Source organism: Centropristis striata, chromosome 8, assembly GCF_030273125.1.
Source record: "Centropristis striata isolate RG_2023a ecotype Rhode Island chromosome 8, C.striata_1.0, whole genome shotgun sequence".
NCBI lineage: Eukaryota > Metazoa > Chordata > Actinopteri > Perciformes > Serranidae > Centropristis > Centropristis striata.
The window spans coordinates 27604077-27619092 of NC_081524.1; the positions used below are offsets into that span (position 1 = coordinate 27604077).

Sequence of the window (15016 nt, forward strand, 5' to 3'; positions counted from 1 at the left end):
TTTGAAAGACCCAAAAGTCTGAAAAGCTTGAATGCTGACTGTATATATTCATTATAGGAAAAATAGCTGAATATGCCCGTTGCGGTAGCGACATATTTCAACAATTCTAAAATTCTACACTGTCATTTAATAGACACTTTTATCCAAAGATAAAGTCAAGAAATAACACAAGAGTAAGTGCCATGGGTTAAGTTTGAGTCCATTAGGACGTAAAGTGCTTTTAGGTTGTGCGAGCGGTCAGTGCGAACAGTTCACTTTATTTATTTATCGTTCTCACCTATCAAGTGTGAAGGTGTTCAGTAAAGAGCTGGGTCTTTAGTCTCTTCATAAATATTGATAGGGACTCAGCAGATCGGATGGAGTTTGGATGTTCGTTCCACCACCAGGGCACTACAGAGGACGATGTCACTAAAACACCCAGAAAGGACGTCCAGCTGAAGGCCAGGTAACGTTATGGACAACTTTCATTTGGAACCATTTGGTGCTTCATGACTTTCATTGGAGAAATGATGAATTTAGAGCACATTTAAATTTACTGTATCTGCAGAGCAAGAATTAATATTTTGAGTAATATTCAACCAAATCAAAAACACAGGCACTATTTACTTCTATTTTATGTTACATCTTCAAATATTAAAGTTGAACAATAGCAATAAACAATGAAATCGTGACCACAGCTCACGATTGCTGGTTGTTGTAGTAACACAACATCCATTTCAGCCATACATGTTTTCCAGCTGCACAGCAGTCAGATTTAAGATATGAAAGATATAATCAGAGAAGGTGATGGAAAGGTTTATCACTCCAGACAGAAATACTAATACATCTCGGCCTTAAACTGTGAGACAACTGAATCAAATTGTAAAATGAAAGCTGTTTGTCTTACAGTTTGTTTGTTTTTTGAATAAGAGAAGGTACCTGTCCTATACTGCAATCACACACCTAATAGAAAAGTGTGGCAATGGCGCCAAGTAAGCTCAAGAGACATCTCTTTAAAATTAAATATTGAACACAATGGTGACTAAGCGAGAAAAAAGAAACTTAACATACTAGTAATTTTTCTTTTTAACATGATAAAAGAAACACATTTAACCGATCAATTCACTTAATTACTTTCCTTTAATTTAAGTTCAGTGATTGCTGTTAATGTGCATTGCAGCACACAGAAATGCAGTTTATGTTTGAGAATCAAAATATCACAAATACTAATACTAATAGTTCAGAGGTGAGCTCTGATAAACATAGGGTGATGAAGGTCTGCTGTGGTTTAATGATGTTTGGAAACTTGCCCTCTCGTCTATCTTCTTGGCTCAAGAAAACATTTTAATATAAAAATAATAAAATATTGTACAAAGCTTTGCCTGAGAGATTGAAGGATTTTGCAGAAGAGACAACAATTCGAGCAGCAGCTTTATAACAGGATGCAACAAAGGTGCACCTGTTGTCGCTCACACCAGGCTACCTTCATGAACGGTTTGTAGGTTTTCCTACAAAGAGTACTGTACTGGAATCCATAGCTTTCCCACTAAATCTTGTCTGGTGATGTGGCAATGTAGTATAAAAGCTACATACAACCCAAAAGGGGAGGAGATAGGAATGGTGTATAGGTCAAACAGGCTCAAGGCTTCCACCCAGGAGACCAGTATTTATCTCCTGTTGAAAGTAGTTATTTTAACCCTAATCCTGTTCATTTTGCAAAACATTAAGCAAGCAATTTTGTTCCTAAACCTTACAGAGTAGTTCCATTTCACAACTTTAACGTGATGAAAACAACAACCAGTCATATTTCATAGGATATCATACAAACGGCACTTCATACGTTTTCAGAAGAAATCATATAACCTGTTCATGAGAATGTGTTGCATCATTACAACGTACACTCACACAAATACTTGGGTGCACATACATGTTGTTAGGTCTCTCCATAGTCTGGAGTGTAAACAGGACACAGTAAAACTGAACATCTAAAAGGCCAGGTCAGGAGTGTTTGATGTGGGAAAAGGGGAAGTGAAAGTAGCAGCTGGAAGACTTATGAAAAACTCCCATCTGCGATGACAAAAAAGCAGTGAATAGGACTTTAAGCCTTGACTGAACTCCACCTGCCTAAATGGATGTGGCACAGAACACAGCTCCTCCTTTTAGCATAGTTAATATGAGAATAGATCATGGCTACTAAACCAAAGCACTACAGGTGGATGGCACAGGGTACACCTGTCTGCGGAGAGAGAATTATCTGTAATGTATCTATAAGTGTAGTTTCCTTCCTACTCTTCTTTTCCTCCTATTTTTCTACTCTACTGTGAAATATGTGTTCAGTATTGTAGCTTTTTTTTTAATACAGTAAAAAGCAACAAAATTAGGTACATTTATTTTCAATTGTCAGTCACTTCTCTTTTTGTTTGATGTAAGGTATTTCTCATTGTGTGTGTGTGTGTGTGTGTGTGTGTGTGTGTGTGTGTGTGTGTGTGTGTGTGTGTGTGTGTGGATGGTTACTCAGGTTGCACAGAGTAAACAGTAAATGCACCTGTGTAAATGACACAGAGAGGGCTGTTGTGTTTAGCTGGGAGGCCATCAGGGAATAAGGCATGTTGTGCAAACTGTGTCACCTGGAGAGGGCAAGAAAAAAGTGCGGTGCCACACGTCATAACAGCAGCCTTGGACAGATCTGGGTTCAGAAGATTCAAGCAGCTCTCATACACCTGAAAAACAGTAACTGACAGCGCATGCAAATGTTATATCTTGAGGGATTAAGGAGTGTTGTGTAAGGTGTGTCACTTGGAGACATAGAGGGTGTCACCACCAAGTTTAACAGGACAAACCAAATAACAAAATGCTGATCCACCTGTTGTTTTTTTTACAAACTCTGTTCTACTAGATAGACTGTTCTGCCCACTATCAAAACTAAACCCAGTTCAGAAGTCATGAGATGGTGCATATGAAAGTCTCTGAGAATGTTAGGCTGTTATGTCGAGAGTTTCAGAAGCAGTCGTGATGGTACCCTGAGATGGTTCATAAAGGACAAATTCCTGTGCAAATGGATGACCTGGAGATAAGAGGAAAACTTGCCCCAAACACACTCACAAACAGGCCTGACAGTTATTGCCATGTAATTAAAAAAATAAATGAATAAATAAAAAAATAAAAAAACGCCTTTCCTTTTGCGAATAGTTTTTAGTATTACTCTCCTGATGGAAGAGACACAAAACCACTTCAAATAACACAACATTAAATATAAATTATAAATCCATTCCAATCCAACATTTTAAAAAAGTGGTGTATGGATGTAGTCTTATGTTATCATAATAAAACATTAAATGTGTGAGTGTGTCATCACCTATTGCAACTTCACTTCTTGCAACAATGTGCCCATCATGACACATCCTCATTGTACATGGTTGCTGCACTGTTGGCTCACCACAAAAGGTTTGAAATACTGCTAATGCAAGACTTTCTCTAGCAGCTTCTGGCTCTCAATTTCTCTCCCTAACTGCACACATGCTGCTCTGTTAGAAAGAGCAGACAGGATAAGTTAGTAGTCTGATCTCTGTCTCCACACTGTGTAGCCACAACAAACAGAAAGCTTCACCTATCAGGCTTATCTAGTAATGAGTCTCTAGTTACCTGGCTCAAGTCCCCAGTCAGCACCACTATAAATCTTTGGGGAAGTAGAGCCAGAAGGGCCACAATTAGAGAAGTGCATGGAAAGGAAGCACGAGAAAGCAAACACAAAGACAGAAGGGCAAAAGATAATGCACAATCACGTTTCCTCTTTTTTTTCAACTTTTGAATGACTGCTTGTGTTAAACTTGAGGTCGATCCGTGCATCATTGAAGGTGCAGGGCTAAAGCAGACAAGAATAGAATATAACAAGGGTACTGAGCACAAAGAGTCAAAGTGCATGTTGTTTACATTCCTGCTTATACACACGAGCAACACACACAGGACAAACCAAACTGTGCTTTAACAATGTTTTTTTTTAACCTTAATCAACCACAAATCTAACAAAAGAAGAGAAAGAGGTTAGTCTACTGTATCCTGGTCAAACAACTGGTACAGGATTCAAATTCATGGACATGTACTTGTGAAATATGTGGCACTAGTAGTTTGGTGAAGTAGGAACAACTTGTAGTGCTAGTTGATTAGCTTATACCTAGCCAACTGGTCTAGAACAAGTTGTTCACAATATCTCTCAAAACTTCTTACTTCTTTCTTTTTTTAATTGAGTGTGCTCGTAAGAGACACTATATACTATCCACCGGGCCTCTTCCTGCTTATTCCTCCGTTCCTTCCGTGTTTTTTTTCGTCGACTACTCCTCTGAGTTTTGGTCGCACATACACTTAAAAGGTATCTAATCGATCAGCTTGGCCATGACAAGTGTGCTATGCCTTTTCTAAGGGTTTCTGCAAACAGTTTTCAAATTATTCGGCAAAAACACGCCAAAAAATCCCCCCAATGTTACCTTATGGACAGGCTAGAGTGGATGACATCATAGCTAGAGTGGAGAGGGAGGCACATACCTAAGCAACGGTAGAGATAATATACTGTAAACTACTCTGCAGTGTCAGTAATGTATGGGTGAGAGTCACAGGTCAGAGTCAAGCACACTCAAAACTTCTCTAGAAATGTTTTAGTTGTACTGTGTTGTTCACTCGCCGCTGGCATTCTGCTGTCAGGATTGATCATAATAATAAGATACTGAAAAGATCTTAATCTAGCAATTTCCCAACTGTCTGTTAGCAAGCTAGTAAGCTAGGCTAATAGGACATTAATGCACACAGTTAAAAGACGTTGTTGCATCAGCTCCTATCTCATACTTTCTCAAAATGTTTGTAAACCATTCTTACGCCAACATATAGCCTAAGCTTTTTAAAAAGTGGACGTTGCAACATAGATAATAAGCTACAATAGCGTCCTCCATTTTGGACTCTCTGGCTCTCTTTTACCCCTTCTCGACCAATGGGAACCTAGTTCTTTGTTGGGCTGGTGCTGGTTCACAGCTGCTTCAACTTGCGAACATTCTCAGAACCTGTTTGCTTTTCCACAGACATTACATCACTGTATAAGTCTGTATTCATCTCCCATCTCTCAAGTATAATAAAAACAATGGCAGACTATGTCATCTCTTTACAAATGTTGCTCCTGACTTTGCAAGCCAACATTGGCATCCAAACAAAACATGTACAACACATTTGTTCTGCTCGTCTTGAATGCTATGGGCGGAGATTACGTTCTTATTAACATTGAACACAAGATGTTAATATTAGACTTTGTTGTAAGGTAACGCTAGCCCGCTAACGCTAACCTGCTTGCTCTAGCCCGTATTAATCACATTGCAATTAAACAAATAAATTAAAATAAATTATACACATTTTAGTTGGTCTTGTTGACCACGATAATCCCGCCCCCAGCCCCTGCCGTAGGCGGTTCATGGTTCAAGAACAGCAAAGAGTTGGTGCCCCCAAAATTTAATAATAATACATTTGTTTTTTGCGCTTTTTTGGATAGGGAGCCAGTGAAGGTGCCGAAGTATGGGTGTGATGTGTTCTCTGGAGTGGGAGTGGGTGAGCAATCAGGCGGCTGAGTTTGGACATATTGTAGTTTTTGAAGGTTGGTGGAGGGGAGGCCATTGAGAATGCTGTCGCAATAGTCCAGCCTGGAGGTTATGAAAGATTAAATGGTTGCAGTTTAGTTAGATTTAGGCAACAAAAAAGATAGTTTGGCGTTAAATAAATGGACATAACTGATGGAAGTTAGGTTGTTAGGTTGTAGATGTAAAACATGACATAGAATGTGATGTAGCTCCGCACAGGCATGGAAGTTACCTTACATACTTAGAGTAGCAATGGTGATGTTTCACACCCCTGCAACACCCTAAGTGGACCTTGTTGTTCTTTACACTCCATATCCTCCCTGTCGCCTTTGCTTTTACACATCTTTTAACATCACTTCCACATGGGGTAATTTTTTGGGGTGAGGACAGTCTCCAACTTTCTGACTTTTATATATTTTTCCTTTTTAGAGTTTCTGGTGTTTCCACAAATTACACAAATTTTATGTTTTGAGTTTTCAACAAAAAAATAGAAGCATCCCTGCGTAATCTGCAAATGCATTCTTGGCAGCAAGTCTTTTCAACCCATTAGCCTTCTGCTAGGGAGCCAAAAGCTTGATATGTAGACTCTGTGTAGAATCTCCAACTTTCTGTTTCATTATGGACATAAATGGTCAAAATGTAAGCATTAGTAAGTCATTGCTAAGGCCAAACTGGACAGTGTTTTTCTCTCAGTTCTCGTAAGTCATTGGCTTGTCATGGGCGAGAGTTCATGCACCATGTTGCCAGCGGAAAGGCTACCATCAAAGATTCATACCACTGACCCCTTTGAAGTTGTCCCTGAACCAAACATTGTTGCACACATTACTGAGCAGAACAGTCACTTCCCATGGCAACAGAAAACAGAAAGAAAGAAAGAGACACAGGGAGGAAGACAGAAAAAGGAAAATATCCATTTAAAGGCATTTAAGCCTTTCAATATTCATGACAGAAGAGACTGTGGTGGTTCCCATAAAGTTTGGGACATTAAACCTCGAAAGAGGTGGGTGTCATCCCTGCAGACCTCAGGGCCCCTGTATGAATCCTGCATGGAAAAGGCTTCATGTGGAATTTAAGCTTCCATGTTGTCATTGCAATCTGCCTGAAAAAGAAGAGAGAGAGAGAGAGAGAGAGAGAGAGAGAGAGAGAGAGAGCATGGAGGAGCTCCGCATGCGTGGCGCCAGGCAGTCTGCCGGTGGGGCGACTCAATAAGCGGCTGTGAGGGAAGGAGCGGAGCGGCGACGCGTCCCGGAGAGCGGAGGAATGTAGGAGGCACAATAACACACAGCTGGAGTAAAGAGTGGCAAGGAGGCGCCGCCAAATTTGCCTGTCCCAGATTCCCCTAAAGTTACAATCAGAGATGTAAAAATTAAGATGTTTCTCATATAAAGTCACACTAACAATTTATCCAATTAGAGATGGTGATGAGCTAGAATTATGTCCTTAAGAACCCATTTTCTCTTGTGATGTAGCTTACTGGAAATAAATCTGATATAAATACAAGCATCAAAGTAAAATTACAATTCACTTAAGAAGTGCTGCATAAATAGCAATTCAATAATAGACTAGAATAAGTTCACATTTACTGTAACAGACACACATCAGTATGGAAATGATATTATTCCAAGTTACCGCCAATATAAACGCATCTCTGAGTTTCACAAGTATGCTGCTCCTAAAATGAATTATGAATATAATTACCTACTCTTTTAATATATTACGGAGTTAAATTGTTTGGCTGCTGTCAGGTTACGCTTGGATATTTTCCCCCGTGAGGTAAACCAGGTTTCGTGGTCTAAGCAGGTGGTTCGGCTCGGGATCATCTGTCACAGTGATCAATACAAGCGAAGCTGTGCGTAATTACGCACCAATGACTACGGCACTAAATATGCAATACGACGCTAATCAGTCTGGTGTATTGTGCAAATATATCATCACTACTGGTCGGACCAACCACAAAATATTAAAAAGAGTCTTTTTTATGGCTGGACGTAAAGATACTTGAGACTTGTTTCTTTGTACAGTGATGGCAATGCGCAATCCACTGTTTTAAATCGTCTCTCTCTCTCTCTCTCTCTCTCTCTCTCTCTCTCACACACACACACACACACACACACACCTCCTACCAACAGGCAGCCCACCGCAGCGCACACAGAATGAGACACGCCTTTTTCTCGGCTCCGTTGTTGGGTCGGTGGGCAGCGGGCTGCCGGTGATTGACCAGCTTCTCTCCCTGATCTGTCAGCCGGCTGGCGTGGCGCCTCCCCTCTCCTCTATAAATGTAGGAAATCTATTCATTCCTTTCACACCGAGCCTGCTGAAGTAAGAGGGACTGCGTGGCTCCACGGGATGTGTTGACAGACTAGAATTCCGTCTTTTGGTTGATCTTATTCCCTCGCTAATTTGCGGCTGTATTCGAGTAGCTTTTACCGTATTATAGTGCTGTGGTTTACTCTCAACTACCTCCTGCTACCAGTAACGAAATTATTAGATTTTTTTTCGTTGCTTCTGTCTCTGTGCCGTTGGTTAGCTAAGATGAAGGCTGTTACTCCAGTCCACCCCCAGGACTCCTCCTCCAGCAGTAGCCAGCTCTCCCTGCACTATCTGTCGAAGCAGAGCTTCAACATCGCCCGGTGCAGGATGGAAGAGGAGGACTTGTTCTGCCTGCAGTACGACATGAACGACTGCTACAGCCGGCTGAAGCGCCTAGTGCCCACCATTCCACAGGATAAGAAAGTCAGCAAAGTGGAGATCCTCCAGCATGTCATAGACTACATCCTGGACCTGCAGCTGGCCCTGGAGACGCACCCTTCTCTCCATAAACAACAGCCACAGCGGACCGGGACCTGTCCTCCCCCATCCTCCAACCCCAGTCGGACACCGCTGACGGTGCTCAACACTGACCACCACCAGGTAAGCTTTATTCGGCGAAGACGACTCTCCATTCCTCGTTTCCAACAGGACTTATCGGGGACCCCAATTTACTGTACATCCCTGTGCCAGACTGCCGTCCGCCAGTCAGACTCAGACAAAGCGCGTCATGCCCGTTATGTGTCATTGTCCTTTCAATTTTAGAGAAAAGACGGAAAACAATCATAATGCTGCACACCTCACACCACAGCCTTGAAAAATCATGCGTAAAAAACACATTTGGCGTGGGTTAAATTGCGCACTTGATTGCGGGCTTTATGATTTGCATGATAATGACAGTGTGTGTCAGAGGCCCGCCTTATCCCAGGATTGGTGAAGTACCTCAGCCTGCAGCCCACTCCACTGCGCACAATAAGGGCAATTTGTTATTCAGTAGGCTATAAGAGAATTTATTATGGGAGATATAGCCGGCTAATTTCCTGCTGCTCTGCTGTATATCATTTATTTTGCAGGGCTTTAGGCCTTTCCTTTATTAAGTCTTATCCATGGGAGCAAAATCGTTTTACATGTGTCTTTATCTTTTCTTTTCTTTCTTTTCTTTGTAGAGGGTGTCAATAGTCAAAAAGCCGGAGGACTCTATTTTATGCCGCTGAGATATAAGCACTGCATTGGTAAGTTGATTTAAAATAACATTTGCCATTAATTTTAAATGTTATCACCACCATTGTTATTATTGTTATTATTATTATTATTATTATTATTATTATTATTTTGTTTATTATTATTTGTTTACTACCAGAAGTCTGTTTGCTGTTGTTTTAAATCAGGGGTACACATGTGGCCAGAAGAAAACACCATCAGTGTTGGTCATTATATTACCTGATTATTGTAGCTTATATGTGGAGTAAATTTATCTCTAGCACGCCCTGGGGAGGCCAGTACATGTCAAAGAAAATAATAATTGAGGAACATGAAATTGGCACCAACCTCAGAGACAGCTGTGCTTTGCACAATAACTGTCAGTGGTGTAGCAATCTGGGAAGAAGAGAGGGTTAAAACCTCAGCTTGCCCTCTCTTGCATTCTTACACACACACACACACACACACACACTCCTTCCTCTCTCTCTCTCGCTCTGTTCCTCTCAGTTCCATTCAAGCTGCTGTCCTGGCTTTAATGTTAGATGTATAGCATTGGATTTAAACACACCTGAATTAGGCTTAAAGCGTAGCCAGTGTGTGTTACAATAAGACACTCTCACAGCCTATCTGAGAGACTCGTCAGCCTTGCCCAACAGCCTGAGGAGCTGTGTGGTTGTTGTTTGACCTGGTTTGTTTTGGGTTGTTGATCAAGCATGGCCTCTGTTTTGTTGGTGGCGCCAGTCAGTCTGGAGCTCTGCAGCTCACCCCCACCCCCACTGCTATTCATCCCCTCCACAGGTGTGTAGGCTGCACAGAGCCGCTCCAAAGCCAGCAAAGCTTCGCCAGGGACTCACACCCAACTGGAGGCACAATCACAAGGGGATTTCAAAACGGCTGGGAGGAATTCAACCCAAATAAAATCACTATTCCTATTAGCTTTTTTTTGTTGTTCCATTGAGCAAGGAGTCCGTTTGTAGACATCTCCTGCTCTTTTCTCCTCTTTGTGTTGCTCTAACTTTACTTTTACACTTTTTTCTGATTAGAGTGAAAATATGGAATACCCACTTTGACAAGTGTTTGTTGGAATCCCGTCTGTCAACAGCTATGAAACCTGTTTGTGAATTGTGCTTAAAGAATAACTAAAAATGACTCCAGTTTAAAGCTTTACTAAACTGCGAAAATCATTGTACATTTTTTTTGGGCATCTATTGTTTAAAATAGATGATTTGTGTTTAACAGGGATGTCATCCCTGGAATTATAAAATGTTTGATATTGTAAAGAACAATTCTGATTCGAGACAATTAAGAATGTACATATAGAGACACAAATGTTCTATAAAAGTATGTGAAAGGAAGACTTATATGCTTAAAATAGACTATTGTAATTATAAGATATTTTTATTAAAACCTTTTTTTGTCGTTATGTAAATATTGTGTTTTAACTTTTAAGTCTTTAGTGAATGAACGTGGTTATGCTCTGCCAATAATGTCCTCACATGATGATATCAGTTAACTCTTTGCAGTGTTTTTGGAATAGTTGAATATGTAGCATGTCAGGCTCATTGCAGAGATATTGAATGTGCACTGAAGTAGCCCTCCCTGTGTAGATATGTGGTGGAGTTCAACACAAGTTCTTTTATTATTTGCCCTGCTCTGTTTTCTCTTGAATTCTTTTGTACTCATTAACTACGATCACTTCGACCCGCTTGAAGCAATGGGTCGCTGAGCTGTTTGATCTTTAAAAAAAAAAAAAAGGCCGGATTTGATTCAGTAACTTTGCACTCTTTTAAAAAAAACATCTTTACAGTTACAGCACTTCTGACAGTGTTTAAATTACCCAAAAAAACACTGCAAAACAATGTCTCTGTTAGGTTTGTGCACTCAGAGCTTCTCTTTGAGAAGATCATGATTAAAACCATCAAATCATTTAATTTTGGTCACTAATTGATGAAATATGTGAATATTAACTGGCTCAATCAATTGTATTCAGACAGGCAATGTCTTTAAGTAGATATTAAATGAGTCAGCAGCCATTGTTAATGTAAAGAATTAAAAAGAATTTATTTTTCATGACATCGAACACCGAATTTACCTCACCACCCTCCTGCCAGTGTGAGAGGGCACTTGTACATTACTGTCAGCTGCACTGTTGGACTTGACCTTCACTGGCTTGTCAGGAGTTGTCAAAACAATTAAAGTTTCCAGGAAGAAATGTGTCGTCTCACGTTTTGTCTCACGGGGCATGTTGGTTTATTGCTTTCAGTGCTAATGCTGTCAGATGAAATGATGAGGGAGAAAGAGGGTAATGCTACGAAATTAAACCTAATGCACTGAGCGAGCTAGGTGTTAAAATTAAAGGTGGAAAAATATATTTAAATGTTGCAGATATCATCTTAAGTCCTTAAACCTGTTTTTCAGGATTAAGGGTTCAAGTTCTTTGTTTTGCAGACTTTATGAATTCCATTGCCATTGCTTCAGCAAGACTGCAGATATAAATGTGCATCTCAATAAATTAGAATATCATAGAAAAGTTCATTTATGTCAGTAATTCAATTCAAAAAGTGGAAATAACACATTATATAGATCCATTACATACAGAATGAAACATTTCATGTCATAATTTATTTAATTTCTTCTAATTATAATGATTGTGGCTTACATTTAATGAAGACCTAAAATTCAGTGTCTCAAAAAATTTGAATATTACAAAAGACCAATCTTAAAAGGTATGTTTAATATGGAAATGTTGGTCTCTGAAAAGTATGTGCATCTATATGCGCTTAATACGGTATTATTACATATGGTTGGGGCTATTTGACTTGAACTACTGGAAATGGACTTTTCCATGATATTCTAATGTATTGAGATGCACCTGTATAAGTTACAGCCAAGAAAGTCAGATTTGTGAGAAACTATAGACATAAGGTATAATTCATTTTAAATGCAATATTATCATAATCTTGTGGAAGAGAACTGCAAATGCCTCTATGTGAAATGCTTCATTCTACATTGAGATATTTCAGATACACTTCTAATTGCAATTTAACTTTGCATAATCACATTGGTTATAAGCTGTCACAGTAATGTAATTACCTTTTTTGGCAAAATGAAAAGAATACAGCAAAAATAAAAACACCCTCAATTGACAGAGTGATTTGTGGAATTACCTGTCTTTATTCATGTCATGGACAATGCACAACTTAAATTAGGCCTCCTTAGCAACTACAATATAAGTAGCACAAGCCAAAAATATTATAATATTCTTATATACATGAATATGTAAAAAATTAAGAGACAAATGGAAAATTCAAACAGTCGGGTTAACCATAAATTTACATTTTAACGTTTATCTGATACTTTCGACCTATGATGATTAAAGATTAACAGGATTACCAGCATCCCAAGTCAGTAGATAAATATGTTCTCACACTCCCTTACGAAGATACAAAAAAAAACATCCAGTAGGAAAGTACAATGTCAAAAATCCTAACTCACAACATCATCACTGAGGCTTACAATTAAAAAAATTATACTCACACTTTTAATTGAGGCCTTATCGGGTTTATGAAAGCATTCAATTGAAACAGCTTTATATCTTAAACATTTCAAATGTTTTAATCATTTGCAAAAAAAACTTTTTGAAATAAAAAACTTGCTGCTAATGCTTTTAATTGGAAAGCTAAAAAAACATCTTAAACATTTTTTAAACATCTTAAAAAAACATCTTAAATGCAAAAATCCATCATTTGGCCCCTACATTCAAATATTTTCCTGATTTTTAAATGTTAATTATTCTGAAAATAATTATAATTATAAATTATATCCTAAATAGCATAACTGAAATGATGATAGCTGTCAGAAATAACTATCCTTTAAGCATGCATGTCTCTATCTATCTCAGTGAATATTGGTCCTTTTTCCTGCAGACACACTGTTTAGTTGTCCCCGCATCAACCTGCTGAATGTGGGTTAAAGCAGCCGTTTGACACAGACAGAGACACCCTGTGGGCGCTACAGACACCTTTCAGACACCCTACTCCACCGTGGCCATCTGAGGATAAGCAGGCCATGCAGGCCACCTGTGTGTGTTTATAGTCCACAGTAAGAGAGCCGGGCCTCGCTGCCCTTGACAAGCACCGTCCTTGTGATGTGAAATGTTTGTGCATGAGTGATAAAAGGTAAAAAAAGAAATTGAAAAAATGTGTTAAAGCACAGGTGGCCAGCTTGACAGTTAGACCTTCCTGATATGATTAAAGATATTCTGGTTCTCAGAGAGCAGAACAGGGGCCTGAGAGTTCACAACACACTCCAGCAGCCATGACTGCGCAGCTGATGAGATAAATGCATTTTTCACCAATGCATTTTTTCCAGGAAATGATACTTTTGTTTTAGAGATAAATTCAAGGATACGGGGGAGAAAAACCCAGATGGCAACCCTGCTAACCCTTGTCCATTTTATTTACATAGCAGTTCAACCGCTTTTTACACAATGACATTCATTACAATCTTTAAAAAATAATTAAAATTATGTAACAATGAAGTTAAGACAGATAGACACTTTATTAAAAACAGAAATATATATAATGTATAAAATATGTATAATGAAGCGATGTGTTGTCAGTACCACAATATGAAGGTTTATTTGCAAATTTCTTACTGAATTATAATGTAATTTGGGTTCACATAAAACTTGCTCAGCTACAGTGTAAAAATCAGCCCTGACACAAGTGATTTCTCTTCCACCTCACGATCATTTTAGCTTCATGTTCAGTTAAAATTCCTGCTGTGTTAGCTGCTGTCAAGCTGCTATTTTACAAAAAAATCTAACATTAATAAAGCAAATACATATATCTATATAACAGGTAATAAATGTTAAAATTAAGCAGCCTATCAGCCATGCATTTATATTTATACTTTCACATATAGTAAGTCTATTCATACATTCTACAGCACGGGCACAGGACAGCTCCATGATCTGAAAATGTAATTGTCTCTTTTATTCAGCACCCAAACTGCTGCCATCCCCAGATAGGCCTCTATTATTCATCTCTGCTCCTATTATATTTTGCAGCAGCCATATGTTGACTCACAATTCCCACTGTCTCGCCATTAGCTACCTCAGTGGTGCCCGATCCTGCATCTCTCCAGCACTGGCACTGCAGGATTTTCCAAATAATCCCTGTTGGGAGTGAGACAGCAGTGCAGCAGCAGGACAGAGAGCGCGTGGGAAGCTTCATCAGCTCTTTCTGCCTCTTTTAATTTTCTACAACCTGGAAAAAAATAATTCAGGTTAAATTTCCTCTCCCTGCGAATGTAGTCCCTGCTCCAGATCGTGGGAAAGCATCACATCCTGTTTGATAAGGAGGCCCAAACCACATTGGTCAACCTGTTTTCCACTCTTGAGGTGGGGCCTGAGGGAGTGGATGCACCGGCCTTGTGGCCAGTCACTTGGAAATGTCATTATGAACACAGTATCATTATTATCAAAACAAGGGACCGGCCAGGCTGCAAGTGGAGCCAAATGTTTGCACAGGTGTGAGTGTGAGTGCATTCATGCATTGCTCTCATTTGTGTGCATGCACTGGTGTGTTTTCTGCAAGTGACTTTCTTGCAGAAGATTACAATATAAAACCAAAATTACAAGAGGGATTTAGCAATTCCTGGGACTCAGTAGTTGTGATTAAATCATGCTTGCTCATTATCTACCACTCTTTTATCCTCCCCTTCCAGGTAACACTTCCAACACTGATTGTATCCAAGAAAAAGAAGTAATGAAATGTTTTTTTCTAGTGCAGCTCAATACAGAAAGAAACACACTAGCTCCTAATTCCACAAATTTGTACAACGCACCGTGACACAAACACATAAAACGAGGATGCCCGCCACCGTCTCTGCCTTGAATTAACCTTCTGCATATG

At 39.4% G+C, this 15016-nt stretch overlaps 1 protein-coding gene across 1 annotated transcript; it reads left to right on the forward strand.

Moving 5' to 3' along the window:
* Window positions 1-7819: 7819 nt before the first annotated feature.
* id4 (inhibitor of DNA binding 4) lies at window positions 7820-11310 on the forward strand. The gene is made up of 3 exons (XM_059339858.1): window positions 7820-8501; window positions 9065-9130; window positions 9897-11310. The coding sequence occupies exons 1-2, from the start codon at window positions 8124-8126 to the stop codon at window positions 9110-9112; spliced, it is 426 nt and encodes a 141-aa protein (XP_059195841.1). The 5' UTR covers window positions 7820-8123; the 3' UTR covers window positions 9113-9130; window positions 9897-11310.
* The last annotated feature ends 3706 nt before the right edge of the window (window positions 11311-15016 follow it).

Bases quoted from the DNA above. Each gene is read 5' to 3' on its own strand.
- id4 (XM_059339858.1), top strand. From the start codon at position 8,124: ATGAAGGCTGTTACTCCAGTCCACCCCCAGGACTCCTCCTCCAGCAGT. The intron at 8,502-9,064 runs GTAAGCTTTATT...TTTTCTTTGTAG, and splicing joins TCAACACTGACCACCACCAG to AGGGTGTCAATAGTCAAAAA.